This window comes from Paralichthys olivaceus, chromosome 5 (assembly GCF_024713975.1).
Source record: "Paralichthys olivaceus isolate ysfri-2021 chromosome 5, ASM2471397v2, whole genome shotgun sequence".
In the NCBI taxonomy this organism is placed as follows: domain Eukaryota; kingdom Metazoa; phylum Chordata; class Actinopteri; order Pleuronectiformes; family Paralichthyidae; genus Paralichthys; species Paralichthys olivaceus.
The window spans coordinates 11,417,913-11,435,482 of NC_091097.1; the positions used below are offsets into that span (position 1 = coordinate 11,417,913).

A 17,570-nucleotide genomic window follows, 5' to 3' on the forward strand; every position below is an offset into this window, starting at 1 on the left:
GTTTCACCAAGTTACATTTTACTATTTGGTATTTTTTATTTTTCTCCTACTGACATGTGAATATGTCTGTATAACAATTTCAAAACTCTCTGTCTGCTGTTTCTCTTGTTTGGGTCCAGAGACCACATTATCCAAGGCCCGAGACCCCTGTGGGATGGAGACCCTGCCCTTGAATGGTAACTTCAACAACAGCTACTCCCTGCGCAGTGGCCCAGGGGGTGGAGGCGGTGGCAGCTGTGACTTCCTAGGTAGTGGTGGAGACAGCCCGCCGCCCCTCCTCAATCCCCGCAGCTCGGAGGCCCTGGGTGGTGGAGGTATCCGACGGAACCTCTCCGATGCGGCAGCCTTTGAGAAAATGATCATCTCGGAGCTCGTGCATAACAACCTGAGGGGTGGTGTTGGAGGAGGGAGTGGAGGAGGTGGAGGTGACGTAGGGGACAGAGTGTGTGGCAGCCTGGCCAGGGGACGTCCTCACGGTGGGGTCGGTCGGGGGACAATCGTTGCTGGGACAGAGTCGCCTATGGGCATGGATGAACATGAGGACTTTCTGAGAGACGGGCGGCAGCGCACCCCGCAGGATGTGGAGCTACTTTATAAAGCTCTGGAGGAACCCCTGCTGTTGCAGCGTGCCCAGTCGGTTCTCTACCAGAGCGATCCAGAGGAGTCAGAGAGCTACACGGCCGACCTCACTGAGAGCCTGGGCCACAGTGGTCACAGTGGCCAGAGTGCTGGCGGTCAGGGAGGCAGCAGAGCGCCAGACTCCCCTGCCCGTGACTCCCTGTACACCAGCATCACCAACCTGCGAGACTCACCCTATCCTGACAGCAGCCCTGAGCCCCTGGAAGTGGTGCCCCGCTCAGCTCAGCCCCCAGAGGAGCTGTACTACAGCTCTGGGAGGCCTGCCCTGGGCTCTCGTGGGGCCCCCATGCAGACCTTCTACCAGGTCCCAGCCCGGAGACCGAGTGGTGAGGGGCACCAGGCTCAGGAGCTTGCCCACAATGAGGGAGACGGACAGATGCAGCTGGTCACCAGCCTGTGACTGAAGCCTGAGGGAGGATGTTGGGGACTATTGTGATGGCCAGAGCCGCCTCCCAGCTCGCCTCGTGCTTGCATCTCTCCACTTTCTGCTTGTTTGGTTGCCTTTCTTTCTCTTGACATTTATTTAACTAACAGATGAGCAAACAGAGTGACCTTCAGGGGAAGTCGTGGCTGACTCTGCAGAAGCAGCCTTTATCTTTAACCCTCCTCTGTCTTATGGAGATGAGTGATGGGTGTGTTTCCACAGAGCATTCATAAACTCTCTCCAAACCCACTCCTCCCCTGTTCCTTTGGTACCCTAAGGCCAAGTCCAGCACTCTGAATGTACCCATCCACCCCCTTTACCTTCAGATATTTCAAAACTTTAAAACTTTGTTAAAGTTTTTTTATGTAATATCTCCTCAGACCTGCCTCCGGAGATGGGAATATCATTTTATATTGTATCTCGTTTCCCTTTCTTACCATCCATAGGTCTTTTTCGAGTCATTATTTGATAGGAGTAGTTAACTGTGGAGACCAGGAATATAGAACACTATTATAACCTAAAAATGTCTCACAGAAAGCTCTTCATTGTTGCCAAAAATATCTTTTATTGAGCCAAAACAGAAACTAGAACGCTCACAAGGCAAGTGCAGACACACACACACATACGCACACTCATCCAGAAGTGCTCATTACTGAACATCAGAAGTGAAAACAGTACTCCATCTAGGTAAAAGGGAGCAAGAGCTTTCGTCCCAAGCTGGCAGTGGGAGTTGATTCAGTGTTGCCTTCATCTTCTCTTGCGATGAATCAACAACGTGGACAGAAGTGGAGTTGAGGCAGAGACTGAGGAGGTGCGGCCCCGCCCTTCCAGAGCAGGAGGGCCTGCCCCCACATAGACTGGCCAGTCCTCTCTACTGTTCTCTCCGGTTGTTTGCTTTAGGCTTTCGAAAAGTCAAATGACTGCCTTGCTATTGTTTTGAAGAGAGTATTCAAATTGTTGACTTGAGGTCTACATCCTCCGGGGGCTGCAGGAGCAGACTGGTGTCATCCCCCCCCGCCCCCCTCGCCCCGCCACCCCTCCTCTACTTTGCTGTTAGAGCCTAGACAGTCGAAGTGGACTTGTTTCCTGTGTGTGGACAACCCAAGACTGTAAACGTGGCAAACGCATCGGTCAACCAATTGGTATAACCGTGTACATAGGAACCACACATGAATTTACTTTATTCCTGCTATGTAAATAGAGACACCAGATGATCAAAAGCAACAAAAAGTAACAAATACTATGAAAAATGACTTCTTGTACTGCAACAGCCGAAAGAAAAAAATAAAATGTTTTGGAGTTTGTGACCTGAATGATGCACTCTATCTCTCTCCCCTTTTGCCCGATCTCTCGCTCTCGCTCCTCTGCGCCCCAGCACTGTGCCATTCAATGAAATTCCTTATTGACCCAGTGAAGAGAGAAAGGCAGAAAGAGATTATAAAGTGGAGTAGATTTTTATTTATTCAAAAAAAATGGATCAAAAAAAAAAATCTGGCACATTTTTTATGTAATATAATCCATAACATGTTGTTGATGTTTGACCGTTGACATTCCCAGGGTGGACTTGCTGAAGGCAGCGGTGGGCGGGATGTGTAGGGCGAGCGAGATAGATGTCAAATGTTATACTGTGCCTCACAAGCACAATGAAGCATTGTGGGTTAACAACAGCATCCATAAAGTGATTTGGTTTGTTCTTGTATTATTTGGAGGATATAACCAGATTACATTCTTTTGATAACATGGGTTTAGCATGTATGAAAATGACATTTGTTTTGCTATCAGAGACTATTGCATTTTGCTGTTTCTTAAAGATAGTTTCAGCATCACTCCAGAGCCTAATGTGACATTTCATTCATGTCCTTTGTGTGTGCACAGGTGTGTTAAGTATGAATGTGTCTGAATGCCTGTTTGTGCGTCCAGTGAGTGCGTGCCGTGCACCAGACGTCTGTATGTGCACATACATTTGAAAGGCAATTTTATTTGACATGAATGCATACATATGAATTTGAAAGCTACCATTACTTCTTCGCCGCAAATGGCAGCTGCTCTGGACGTGGCATTCGGTTACGAAGTGGAAAAAACGGCCGCGTTGGGAGACATGAGATCTCCATATACCATGAAAACGACAAGTACGGTTGACCGATGGGGAGGAACGTGTTTTCAATACGGCACCTTTATGCAAGCGGTACATTTGAGAAATTCGCTGTCAAGAGAGAGCCACTCATGAAGCCACTTTCATCCAGCTGAAATCTGTCTGACCTTTACACGACTGAGAGTTTGCCTTCTTCTACGCTTTATTATAGTTATTTGTTATGGTTTATCAGTTTTTATGTATGTTTTTGGAAGATTTATTCACATTGATTTATTCATGGCGTTTTTTTTAACTTTTTTGATCTCCCTCATAAACCTGCAGCAAATGAGCGAGTGTGGTGCCTGTGTGTTTGTGCGTGTGTGGACGGACGTGAGCAGAAAATAGATGCATCCACTGCAGTGTGACATTTGGCTAGGGCCCGACTGTCCCACTTCTAAGAATACCCCAAGGACAGCTTCTAGCTGTGGCTCCACTGGCTGAAAGAGAGCGGGTCAAAAGCAGATAAGGGAGAGAGATTACAAGGATTTGTCACCATTTATTCTCAAATCATTTGTGTAACATTATATTGGCTTCTAGTGCAACTCAGAACGAAGGCCCTACTGTCATCACGTGAGCCACTGAGGGAACATGTGCAATACTGGTTTGATGGTGTGTGACTCGGAGGTGCAGCTGAACCTGTGAGCTGTCTGTGTAAAAATAAATAAAGACAGTATGCACATGTCGTCTGTTCCGCTGCGGCGCTGGACGATTCAAAGCACGGGTCTCACAGCTCAGGTGTCGGGACGCCGCACTCACTGGTCAACCGAGGACAACTGAATGTATATTAACAAGCAGGACTGAAGATAAAAACGATTCACTCCAGTTTGGAAGTGTTAATGGGAAAAACAAGACGGTCATCATCTTTCTCCTCATCACCATCATCATTAACTACATCCCTCCCTCATTGCATTTGACATAATGTGCTGATGCTGATCTCTAGTGCTCAGCTGGGACCTGCCCCAGGGAGAAACATTGTTTAGACAGACGCTCCCTGTGAGAGGAGGAGTATGCGTCACCTAGGGCCTGCTCCTTTTTTTTTTTTTTCCAGCAGCAGCTCCCAGCCTCCACCCCCCCCTCACATCTCATCCACATTTTAATATCAATCTCAATGGACGCCATTAGTGCAGCACTTCTTTGAGAGCGTTAATTTGTTTTGTCAAAAGCTTTGTTTACCCCAGATTAATATCTCAATAAACAGAGGAGTGCTGCGCTGTGGTAACTGATGGTGATTATACAGTAGAAGGTCTGGGGGGCCCACGCTGTCGGACGGAAGGCTCACATCGCGGGAGTTCCTCCACCATTCAAAGCCCTCTGATTACAATAATAACACTGTGGGTACTAATTTACTGCAGTGAACTCGCCCTCTCTCTCTCCTGCTCTCTCTCCTATTTCTGTCTGCAGATGTTTAATGCAATTCCCATTCCCCACTGGCGGCAAGCCTGACATGCCTGTGGATCGGTGGTTAGATAGGAAGTTGTTTAAAAGGTGGGACGCCCACCTTTGACACAGTGCCGTCTCACCCCTGCAGCTCAGTGTCAGCGGAGAGTGAGCTGTGGCATTGTTCAGCCTATCATTAGACAGCAGAGCGCACAGCAGGCCTACGGCCCGTTCACTCGCAGTTGACCCTTTCACACTCTGACTGTTTTTTTGTTATTTCCCAGCAATTTTTGCGGCATATATATCGCGGGGTTGGTTTGGGGGAGGTGGGGACACTGTTCAACAGCAGCGGGGAAGTGGTGGGTCATTATTTCTGCAAAGACTGGTCCAAGAGGGGACAGAGCGGAGACAACATCAGCAGAGATGTCACAGATGTCACAAAATCATAGCCACAGCCAGTGAGAGAAGCGGGGTGGCTGTGGTGAGGCTGTGCAAGGCTGGATCTGGATATAAGGAGATGGCTTTCTGTTAGAGAGCTTTAAAGTCACTGTTGCTCATACAATAAAAAAAATCTTCCCATACAGGAGGAAAAGATGACAGACTTGATTTTTGTTTGGTCTAATCAAGGCTTAGTTTCAAAAAAACAATGAATATGATAGATTTTAAACGGCAAACAATGATAAAGTAGTGCTATTTTACTATTGTTCTCTTGGTATATGTCCACATGACTGCTGTTCAGTGCTAATAGAGTAGTTTTAAGAATATGTAAGGCTACGGCACAGACTCAGCGATGAGGATTGTGCCGTTTCTTCCTTGTCTATGAATCTGAATGGGGAGCTGTGCCGGCAAGTCAGGCTGGCAGCCATCTTGATGAGCTGGGTGGGACCAACGACAGACCCCAAGGTCAAAAACCATCATCAAAACACATCAGTTTAGACAGTTTTATACACTGATGTGGAGAAAGGTGTGAATCAGCTTTGTACACGTGTCCACATGCAGCCGGAGCAAACTGTATCTGCAGGCAGGAGGTTTTCTTCTCTATTTCCTCCCCCTGGTGCACCGTCTCTGAGAGAGCTGCTGAAATGTGCCTGCATGTGCTCGTCCATGGCTGCAGCGATCTCAAACTGGTGATCATCTACGGAGCTGGTAGAAAAGAAACAGCCCCATCACGGCCTGTGTCTGTCATCAGAGAGTAGCCGGGCTCTAGCAAGCGCGTGAATGGGATGTTCTGAGAATCAGCTAAGGGCTGTGTTAGATGAGCCCCTTACAGCAGAGCCTGGTCAGTATTGGATACATGCTCATATTGATGGGATTATATTATTGGGTGCTAGTGGTTTATATAGCAGCTAGACAGTGGGAGGGACAATGAGACCTGACATTGTGCCATGTGGAGTTCTACATTTAGCACCATTTACAGAGCTGTGATTTTTCTATGAAACGGATAATTTATCATGTATCACTGAGACATTTCTATTCTGAGGTTGATAATATTCCTTGATTATGTTTCTGTTTACTTTGAGCAATGATGTTCATTTGATTTGTTTTTCTTCTCATGGTCATTGCTTTGACAGCTGTCTGGGCCAAAGGGGGGCGATTTTCTGTCATCAGAGCGACCTTGTATCAGCACATATTAATAAAAAACTATTGAAAATATGCTTCAGGATTTCTCTGGGAACATCTTGAAGGGGTTCAGCCGGTGTGCGTTGGTGCAGTGCATCATTTCTTGAGTGTGTATGTGCGACGTGGTAAGAGCACAGAGAAATGATTAATGTTTTGCTGTGCCATAAGCTTCAATATACCTCACGTGTCAAACCTGGAAATGAAAAAGACGTCTCTAACCACTATAATGCAGCGGTTATGTTTTATTCATGCGTTGTCCTTCAGGTTACAATAGCGTTGTGTTGCTTACCCGTGACTGAAGCCGAGCGTCTCAGACCCCTTCCTGAGTCAGCTCTCCTTTGAACCACACACTGGATGCATGCAGATTTGATGGTTGGGATGATGATTCCATCAAACACTGGTCTGTGCCCAAAGTGATCACAAGAGATGCAGGGATGGGGGAAAGCAGGCTCTCAGTTTAGAAGGAAAAACCCAATGTCCCACCACTCTGTTTGGAAAGGGACGAATAAGAGCGCACCGAGGAACATGTGAAGACTGTTCTCATACTAATCAGGAGGAAATACGGCTTTGCTTCACCACAGTAACCCTGAGTCAGTATTGGTGTAGACTGGCTACAGTGATGCCCTCAACCATCTCATACGTATGTGTATGTACATGCAGAGCCGTGGGCTCACTTGCTCAGCTTGATTCGGCTCAACAAAGCATCAGTCAAGGTTAATTAATCATACGGTGTGTTGTGATCCCTGATGTAATCTTTTAATAACTGCAGTGTGAGTACAGCTTACTGACTTCTGAACGGAACACTGTTTGCTTGCAGCTGTCTGTTAAGCAGCAGCACACAACAGTCGGTGACCATTAGTACACTCCAGAGTGAGTGTAAAGATTGTGTTCAGCTCCAGATTAGTTAGTGATAACACACCTAAGTGTCTGTGTTATTGTAGCTTCCCTTTAAGCCTTCTTATCCCTGATGTGGTGTGATCGCTCTTGGGCTCCCTTGAGTTTTGTTTCCTTGACTGCTCCTAATCCCGTCCACAATGCAGTGTGATTGGTAACTAATTAGCTGATATCTAATTATTATGTGCATCAGAGCAGAGAGTATTCATCCATAATCGCAGGCTTCCCTGAAATGTTCCCCTACCTTTTACCCGTGATTGTTATGTCATATACTGTACACTGTACATGTATGATGACATGTGATTCCCCCACCCCCTTACCCATCAGTTCATCTGCACACTCATGTCCCCTCAGTGAAACTCCCTGAGAGGGGAGGCTCTGAGCCTTGACCGTTCAATCACCCTCTTCTCACTGGCACAGTAACACTTTCACACACTGACATAGCAAACACGAGCAACAAAGCCTCTAACCCCTGATACACTTCCTGACACTCAGTCCATCTGAGAGGTAAAAGGGGGGGCTTTTTCAAGGTCACTGCACATTAAGGGAAGCTTAAAAATAGAAATCAGACATTGACAAACCGAGACTCAAAGCAACACTCGGCAGATCCCCAGAGATGGAGAAGAGAGTTGTATTAAATTCAGCCTGAACCTCCGTGTGCTTGTGTGATACTTTAATTACTGCCATACATCAAGCCACAGGGGCAACAAATCTTTTAAGCACTGAAACGTACGGTGCACAACACTCAAATTACCAAGTGATGTGTAATGTAGCTACTGTTCTTTTAATGGTTGATTAATAAATCAGAGCACTTGAGCACCACCAAAACACACACATGCACACACGCACACACACACACACATACTGATTACAAAGAAGAACCACACAATAGTCAATCAGCAGTAATATAATATAATATATTATATAATTAGTCATGATTTATTGATAAGCATTTTTAGTTCCACCCACATGTTTCATCATGAAACTACAGAACGTAAAGATGCGATATGCATATTGTACATGTTAGTACAATTGAGAATATCAAAGCTTTTGCAACCTGGAATAAATATGCATTTGCATTATTTAACATAAATAGGTGTGTTGACGTTGCCAGTGTGCCTCAGTGTTGTAGGGCTGTACGACTAATTACTGCCCCCACGTGGTACAAAGATGATACTCCAAGTGTTGTGTTGCCTTCAATAATTCCGAAACCAAGGTAAAAATAAATAAAATCATCGTAAAGTTGATGAGAAGATGAAGTATTTTAATATGCATATAATGATCTTTACATCATCAAACAGATCAATTAAAAAGCAAAATCAACGCTATCAAGTGGATAGGGAATAAAACTAGAATATAGCATCATAATCAGATCTGTAATCACAAATACAAGCACTGTAACTAATACAGAAAAAAACTTTATATTTAGCAAAAAAAAAAAGCAAATCAGGTTATAGGAGTAATAAGATAACAAAACAACATGATTACATTATTATTTAATTCCAGGGGACTTACAATAAATTCAACCGTAAAGGTCCAAACCCATGACGGCAAGAATCATGTAAGTACAATTAGTCTTCAAAAAAGCCAAACTACAAGTGTTACATATAAGTGCAATACATATGTGTTGCTAGATTATGTAGTGATAATGATCTGAACCCAAGCTAAATGTAATAAATTCAAAAAGGAAAAAAAAAAGCGGCCCTATGTATTGTTTATGGTTTTACCCATGTAATACAATATAGAATGCTTTATATAACATTTATAAACATTTACTTATACTGCACGGTATGCAATAAATGTTTTAATATGAATTTTTCTCACAGCTGTGTATTAGGTACATTTCCTGACATGTTTGTGGGCAACCCATCCTTTCATCAAGTGTTAAATACTTTGAGTATTAAGCTATTTTTATTATTATTTAATGCCTTACAGTGTAATATTTTCATCAAACTCGAATGACTTAAATTGATATGTTATTGGATCCATGTCATTGACTGGTCCTATGCTGTGCCTCAGTGTACAACTGAGAGTTAATTTAGACAACACAGATTTCCATCAGGATTGTCAAAGATTTGGAAAATCTTTTGTCATTAGATTGACGAGCTGATGTTATGATCACATAACACTGCGCACGGCAGGCTCATCTGAGAGGAACTGCCAGTAAATGCACCTAAATAGCCTTTATAGTGAGAAAATGTATTGTTGTATATATATAAATATATTATCATTATTATTATTATTATTATTATTATTATTATTATCATTATTATAATAGTATTAGCTGTTGTTGTATCAGTAATTTCCAAAGTTCTTCACCCTGGGCTTTGACTCCACGTCAGTTCCCTGCAGGACACCAAAAATAAATTTTAAAATAAAACAAAAACAACACAAAGAGCAATTTAGTAGAAAACTATTGATAAAGATAATAAAACATTACCGAAAGCCATATACTCACAGGTGTGGCAAAGGACCTGCCCACATGGTCTTGGCCATAGCCGCTCTTGTTCACCAGAGGTTCGGCTTCAGCTATCATGTCAGAATCTGGGATGTCCACTCTAGAGACAGAAACAACAGGGAATAGAGATGTGAACCTCTGCACAATAAGAGCTGCTCTATTCTCTCTCTCCCCAAGCAGACGCCGGACAAGTTCTGACGTCCAGACTGATCATTCAGATTTAAGGGTGGGGAGAGGATTAACGAAGTTACCTCTGACAGCCGTCTAAACAGCGGCAACACATGAAATGAAACAAGCAACGAGGGAGAGTGGAAATTGGACAACAACAGATTTGTCTTTGGGGACTGTTAAAAGGGCAGAGTGACAGTCTGGATCCACAGCAGCATTTCCCTGATCCTGGAGAAGAATTCCCGGCCATTGTGAGTTCAAGGACAAGGGTGAGTACGTCACCTTCCTGTCACTAGATGAGCTGTTTTTATTTTATATTCATCCTTGCATATCCATAGTTTTGAATTTCCTTTTTCTAGTTTTCTTTTTTTATGTTTTATGTTATCTCTTAATTAACACATCTAACACAACATGTGGTGTTGCTGTAAAATAATTACATTTGATCATTTAAATAAATATTTAAATACCTCCCCCACATGCACTTTTTTAAATGGACACATTCCCGATTCGCTAACAAGTCCCATGTATTTAGTGCAAAAAAGATTTCCTATTCCTTCACTTTGTTACAGAAAAGTATATGTCAAGATTTTAACCACAGACTTACCCCACACATTCCTTGTTCCCTCCCGGATCATCTCTCATGTTCCTGACACTGTCATAAACAATAGTCGTTCATCAGTCATATTGAGAATAGATGATAAACAATCCAACAATCCATACAATACCAAGAAATCACCTGTTAATTTCTCCATGAGGAGAGGCTCTGTCGACATCGGGGGTGTTTAGGTCTTCACTGAAAAATAAATATGAGTTCAAAATGGAACCAAATCTCATAAACTGCTGTGCAGTTAAAGGGACATTTCAACTAAATCGTCCAATCAAAAAAAGGCTACAGGCACAAGAGAAAGTAAGACCGCTCTCATTCTCACTTTGAAGTTGACTGGATTTCCTCGTTTCTCAATTTGTGGTCCAGACCGTTACTCTGAGGATGAATACTAACGAGACAAACAGCTTTTAGCAGATTACAGGGTATTGACAAACAAATGGTCAATGTGGATAAAGGCATCATTACCCCCGCCATAGAGGTCATGTTTTCACCCAATTGTTTGATTTTAGAAAAACAGCTGAACGGACTCTCACGATTCTTACTTTTACAATAATAGTTTTGTAGTTTTCTACATAAAACGTGTTTCTTTTTTTTTGTTGATTCTTGGCGGAGGCATGTGCTCCACTGAGTACCATTCAAGTTGTTATAAAGACAACCTAACCTGACAACATGCATAGATCCATGAGAGCTGTCCTGCTCCACCCCATTTTCTCCACTGCCACGTGGATCAGTGGCAGAAACATATTCGACCAGGCTCCAATGACAAAGAAAACAAATTAAACATTAACAGAACTTCAGCGGACGTGTTCAACATCACAGACCTGTGCAGACAGTAGTTTCGATGATAGCTTACCTAATACCATTTTGTTGAGACTCTGTAGCAGCTGAGGCCTCTTGGATTTCACTTCCTCTAAGATGTCGGAAATGGAACAGTCACATATAAAGTTACAGTCAGTGAAAATGAAAATTAACTTTTACAAAACAGCAGCTCAACTTCAGTCACTGGAAGAATTGTTTTACCACTGATAACATGACTGGATATAACTCATTGTTACTTCATGACTAAAGTACATGTGTAAGCTCAAAAGAACAGGTCCAGTTGAAATGTATGTGACGAGTAGCTCTGACCTAGTTTCTCCTGTCCCTGAACTCTCTGCCGGTGTCGTGGGGCTCTGCTTTTTGATAGGATAGCGAGTCCGTAGGTATCTGAAATACTCAGAGCATGTAGCTGCTTTTTGCTGCCTCCTGACAGAAGGAACAAACAGCCAACAAACGACACCATGCAAGTAGAGTAAGAGTAAGTAAATGTTTAAATTACATTAACAGTTTTCTTTATTACAGACTGAAACAAAACTTACTTCATTTTCAATTTCCAAGACATGTAGCAGCAAAAAAGAACAATGACCACAATGAGTCCAACAGCTCCAAAAGCTCCAACAGCTCCAACAGCTCCATCAGCTCCAACAGCTCCATCAGCTGAGCGGAAGATCGACAAAATGCAATCATCAAATACTCAGTTGAGTTATTTACGTGAAAAACAGAAATCTTTTGATGCACTGGAATACTTACACATAATCAACTTCCTGTTGTAGTCGTGGCTCGGTGGTGTTTCAGGATCAGGTTTCATAGTATTCACTGTTAAATTCACTGGTAAAGAGATGAGATACTATACTGTGCATTTATGATATATAAATATATGTATGTAGTCATATATGATCAGTGGTGTAAGATCAGAGTAAATCAATAGTAAAGTAAAGTTATACTTATATACGAAATCTCATTGCTTACCAGAAACTGCTACCAGGAAGTAAAACCAGTTCTCTTTCACAAGTTGAGCCTTAAAAAACAAAAGCAAAAGTAAAGGCCACATTGGGAAATTCCCACATTCACGATAAAAGAGATCAAAATGACTTTTGTGGAATAAATTCACATTAATGGAACATACACATCACATAAAAGGGAAACTCACTTCATATTTCAAGACTTGTATTTGCAGATCGCTGCATTTTTCAGTAATGACTGAGTTGTTGTCCAGCCGGATCACTTCAGTCAAATGAATAGGTTTATTTCCATTTTCCCAAAAACCAATCTTGGTCTGCTTGGAAGTTAGAAAAAAAAAAAACTTTGATTCACAGCAGCCACAAAAAACCTTTATCAACCATCGTCAAACTTGTACTTTCCCTGTGTTATTTCCTCCTCACACACGGCGATTAAAGTCCTATCAGCATTTAGATAACAAAGCTGTGAATCACTGCATGATTTATATCAAAATACCTTGTTCTGATATATGTTAATATCAGCTCCACCCGGATGGTCGTATTTGTACTCGAAGCCATCAGATGTTTTAAGTTCAGCGCACGATACATTTTTCCGTAAAATGTCTGTAAGACAACAGAAAAATAAGATCTATCATTAAGAAAGTCAACATTTCTACATACTTGCAGTAGTCTACCACTCACCTACTGGTCCTGCAAAGAGTGGTACGATTAGAGCAAACAGAACTGGTACGAAGGGATCCATCTTGTGCTGTGAAAGTTGGCCACAAATCAGGAAGTGGGCTTTCTTTAACCGTGTAATCTGACACTTACACTTTTTTTGACGCATGTAACAATGAGCAGGGTGTGGTTAACAGTGGCCATAAAGGAATGCAAATGGTCCGCAGCTTTAATTTAATCATTTAATCCATGATTTGTTGGTATTTGTGAGAAAAACGTCCAAATTGTGCCAAGAAACCATTCCTCACGCAAAGCACCACCACCATCAGCCTGCACTCTTGATGTCAGGTTTTATATTTCTGGTTTTGGTGAACCTGTGCCCCCTGCAGCCTCAGATTTCTCTTCTGGGCTGACAGTAATGAAACACAACATGGTCTTCTGCTGTTTTAGACAAGTCGCCTCAAGATTTGAAGTAGTGTGCAATCTGAGGTGCTTCTGTATTCAGTACTTGAGTGTCTATCTGAGGTACAGTAGCCTTCTGTCAGCTCCAACCGGTCTGATTATTGGCCTCTGACCTCTCACCAAAAAGACCTTTTCCATGCACAGAACTGCCACTCGCTGGATGACAGTAAGTAAATTTGGAGACATTTTGGGGTGAAACTCCCAGGAGATCAGCAGTTTCCCAAATAGTCAAATCATTTGAGGTCGACAAACATGTCAGTGAGTGTAATATGCATCATGAACACAAGGGGAGGCCATTGTCCTGTGGGTCAGAGATGCACATTGAGCCGATAGCCCTGACCTTTCTAAAGAGAAACGTCACTGAAGGGTTTTCATTTCATTCAAGATGAAACAACTGTAAATCAGGGTAAGGTTCCAACATGCTCTCGGAAAATACACATGGACATGTATTAGATAAACACATCCTACAGCCCACATTGTGGCAGGTTGTTTCTACTACTCAGTTGGATGGATTTGTATTTATTCATGTTCGTTTGTGTTTCACTTATCCTCCTATTATCTTAAAGGATGGCTCATGGGATGGCACATCTCCCAACTTATTCTGACCATGAGAGAACAGAGGAAGAACAAACCCCTCTTAGTACTCAAAGAGGCCTCTGTCATTATCCTTTCACACACACACACACACACACACACACACACACACACACAGAGCAAAGATAAAACAGAAGCTGCCAGGGTGCAGCACGCTTCATTTACACTGCATCTTCTCTGGTCCACTGAGAAAACACAGACCGTACTCTGTGTCACTCAATATGGGCCCCTGCTCTCTATCTCTTCAACCTCGACCACTTCCCTTCCTCTACTTCTCCGTCTCGCTCTCACATTGCACAAGTTCGCCAGCCTAGTCGAGCAAAACTGTGCTTCAAAAACATACTCTCAGGTGTCACAATTATCCCATTGGCTTGTACGTGGGAATAGATTAATGTGGCATTGAAGCCAGGCACTTTTACTTATTATCCAATTTGGTGTGAGTAACCAGTTTAACATGGCATCGTTGGTGAATGCATCATCCCTCCTTGGCCTGAGCCTTACTGAATAGAGAAAAAAAGAACCTGTGTGGAAGTGGACTCGTCCAATCATCTGATGTATTTTCCACAGATATCAAGTGACAGTGGGAGGCCTGGATATCCGACCGTCCCTCTCCATATCCACAGAGCCCCTGCATAAACAGAGGAGAGCAGTGGTGACGCAGAACAGGCTGAAAACACGCACAAAGCCAGGAACATGCTTGTCCCACGTCCTGCACTCCCACAAACACTGCGTCTACTTCGACAGTCTGGATGGAGGACTGAATTCCAAATAGTGCAAACAGGACTTTTAGGGTAAATAATTACAAGTCTGTTGCTTTTGAATCCTCTCCTCAACCGTTTCCTTCCTGCCCCCTTCATAAGTTGACATCACAGAGGCTACGTCCACCTTCATATCTATGTCTTTGTTTATAAGAGGTAAACAGCTTTCTTACCATCTCACAGCCACCCCACTCACTCCTTCATTTTCTGTCCCTGTGGATGCACACTGATGGTATAAGATTATTTTATGAACAAAGGAAGGATGGTTACACTTGGTCCAGTTCACTGTACAGTGAATTCAAATTTAAAACAAAAACTGGGTCTACTATCCGGGGTGAGTTGTAGAGTCAAAGCTGACAAAAAAGCAACACCCCAAGAATCCTGAGTAGCTCTGACACAATAGTGCTGGCTGCTCAGTGCTTGGCTTGACTTGGCATATCACTGCACAACCTTTTCAAAATACACCCAGCAGAGAGTCGACTGCAACCAAAACACTATACACAGGCCAGACGTGACTCCTTTTAAGAAAACACTATCATGTTCTCACTATGAAAATGACTATTTTGACTTTCTCTACAGATTGCACACATTTTCCAGTTATATTATGAATGCAGAGAGAACAACATTGTGCCGTTTTCTTCCGGATCCCAACCGTTGAAGTGATTGAACTGTGGCTAGGAAAAGCATCAAGTCACTAGGGGTGCTTTCAAGTGAACGGTAATAAGCATAATCCCTCACTCTGAGTGCGAGACCAAAGGAGAGGTGAGTTTGGAGAACGGAAAAATCGTGCTGTGACTGTTACGGGCTCTTTAGTCCATCCAGTCGGCTCAGTGTGAAGCTTGAAACCCCCACTGGCACAGGTTGGATGTCACAAAGGGACACACACACACACACACACACACACACACACACACACCGCCAGCACAGGAAGTGCACCAACACCAACATACATAACATTTCCATTCATATATAGAGAGCTATGTACACAGTAGTCTCATTCCTCTGAGTTTCACCTAGCTCACACACAGTATATGCATCATGTATGCTCTGCAGGACATTATCATTCATTTAATTCACATGCCCCAAAAAAAGAATAGCTAATAAAATCAGAAACTAGAATGGCACCTTGAGGTAAAGCAGGTTATCCACCAACTAAAAGATCGACTGTTTCAATTCCAGTCTCCCTCATTCCACGTTGCAAAGTTGTCTATAGACTATAATGTTCAATATAAATAAACAGACTTACATTCCACTTATGAAACTGTATTTTAATTCACTACATCTGAATTTTTATTTGGCTCTTCACCAAATTGTACACACATAAATATCAGTCCCCTAAACATGCCTGATTTCAAAATCCTTGAGTTATTTTTTGAGATATCAATGAGAAAAAAGTCCTTTTTTATAATCTTAACAAAAGTGAAAGAGTAATGTCATTCTTTGGGTCATGCCCCCACCCCTCCACAAAATTTCATTGATAATCAATTTAGTAGTTTTTGCATATTCCTGCTAAAAAGCTGAAAACATAACCCCTGTGGGGGAGGTAAATGAAAGAATATTCTTAATGAGAGCTTGGAGAGGAAGCGTCATGGGAATGTATAAATAAATTAGGTCACGAGGCCTCACACAATGCACTGCACACTCCCACACAATCCTACACCTCTTGCACAAATATCAAAGCCCCCTCCCTGACCAACCAACTCTCCTCCTCATTTCCAAAACCACAGGCCCCCTTCACAGAGCCTGGGCACAGCAACCTGATCCTGCTGAGAAAGTCTTATAAAAGGAAGCAAATAAAACAAAGCAAATCAAACACACCTCTCAAAGTCCAAAGTGGCAAACGTGACAGATCAGATGTTCGAATATAAAGGCTCTGAGGGACCACATCACTGACATGAGGCCATAACATACAAACACTGCACAGCTTAATGCTCGGCAATTTTTCTCCGTCTGCCGCTGAGACACATGTTGCGCAATCTCACAGAGCGACTTGGACAGCCCCTATTAATCTGTTTTCCAGCTCAATCTCCTGAGAGGGATCTCTGTCAGAAAACAAACCTCTCTGTTTGAAGCATGGCCTCCAGTTAAACTTGTTCAACTTCTGCCTTCCTCTGTATATTTCACTCGCTTTTTTACTCTGTTTTCTCTCCCACTTTCCCCCTCACTTACTTTTAATTCCCCCTGTCATCTCTTCCTCGCTCCCTACTCTCTTTTTACTCTCGTTCACCATTGTTTTCCACCCCTGTGTTTTTTTCTCTCTTTATTTCCCCCCCCCCCTTTTGTGATTCGTTGCTGGCACAGGTCTCAGTGCTTGGCTGGGCGAACCCAGGGCGAGCGTGTCTTGTTACAGCAGCCCAGGCCCCTCCGATAAAGCCCTTCATTGTGAAGAATAATCCCAGAGAAACAATCAGTATTTTTATGTCGTGCCCTCTGTTATTTCTTTAGTACACACATGCAGTACAATTTAACTCTCTCTCTCTCTCTCTCTCTCTCACACACACACACACACACACACACACACACACACACACACACACACACACACACACAACCGTTTGTTCTGACACACAAACAAGCACAAGCACTGGCATGCACCACACACTGAGTGGACTCATGAGAAAGTATGCAAGACATTCAAATAAAATCACTGAGTTTGGTTTAATTTAGTTTCCAATCTGCTCTGCACATATTGTTTCCTGTCGTTCACGGCAGAATCTAAGTAAATGAAATGAGGGACAGGTGTTTGTCAAAGGGGAGTTGCTGCACTGCTACAAAATGTCAGTTAAGTCAGCATGTCTATCACTGCCATGTTTCCTTAAGGCAGCCCTGCCGTAGCTGTTCACACTTGAACGAGGTCTATTGTTGAATAAACACTGCCTTGTGTTTGGTTGAGCTGTGGGATCAGTGAGGTGATCACCGGAAAAATGTGGAAAACAAGAATTAGAGACGAGCGTGGAGAAAAGAAGAGAGCCAGAAGAGTAGCCTCTGTTTTAACTGCACGGG

At 43.1% G+C, this 17,570-nt stretch overlaps 2 protein-coding genes across 18 annotated transcripts in view; one reads left to right on the forward strand and one right to left on the reverse strand.

Annotated features, from left to right (window-relative positions):
• Positions 1 to 8,783, forward strand: part of adgrl1a (adhesion G protein-coupled receptor L1a) — a 135,883-nt gene extending 127,100 nt beyond the window's left edge. For all 6 annotated transcript variants that reach the window (XM_069524395.1, XM_069524394.1, XM_069524396.1 and 3 more), the window contains one exon: positions 120 to 8,783. In XM_069524395.1, coding sequence (XP_069380496.1) covers positions 120 to 1,039 — 920 coding nt within the window. In that variant the 3' untranslated portion in view covers positions 1,040 to 8,783. The remainder of the gene's footprint in view (positions 1 to 119) is intronic.
• LOC109634015 (uncharacterized) lies at positions 8,329 to 12,925 on the reverse strand. Of its 12 annotated transcripts, none has more exons than XM_069524410.1 (14): positions 12,778 to 12,921; positions 12,593 to 12,699; positions 12,288 to 12,413; positions 12,107 to 12,155; positions 11,888 to 11,965; positions 11,677 to 11,776; positions 11,447 to 11,563; positions 11,172 to 11,228; positions 10,980 to 11,072; positions 10,641 to 10,706; positions 10,448 to 10,504; positions 10,316 to 10,363; positions 9,544 to 9,643; positions 8,329 to 9,431 (listed from the first exon to the last, which is right to left on the reverse strand). In XM_069524410.1, the coding sequence occupies exons 1-14, from the start codon at positions 12,836 to 12,838 to the stop codon at positions 9,381 to 9,383; spliced, it is 1,110 nt and encodes a 369-aa protein (XP_069380511.1). In that variant the 5' UTR covers positions 12,839 to 12,921; the 3' UTR covers positions 8,329 to 9,380. The 12 variants fall into 12 exon arrangements, with proteins under 12 accessions (XP_069380511.1, XP_069380509.1, XP_019949788.2 ...); XM_069524408.1 differs by having other exon boundaries at positions 11,677 to 11,785; XM_020094229.2 differs by having other exon boundaries at positions 11,677 to 11,794.
• Between the last annotated feature and the right edge of the window lie 4,645 nt (positions 12,926 to 17,570).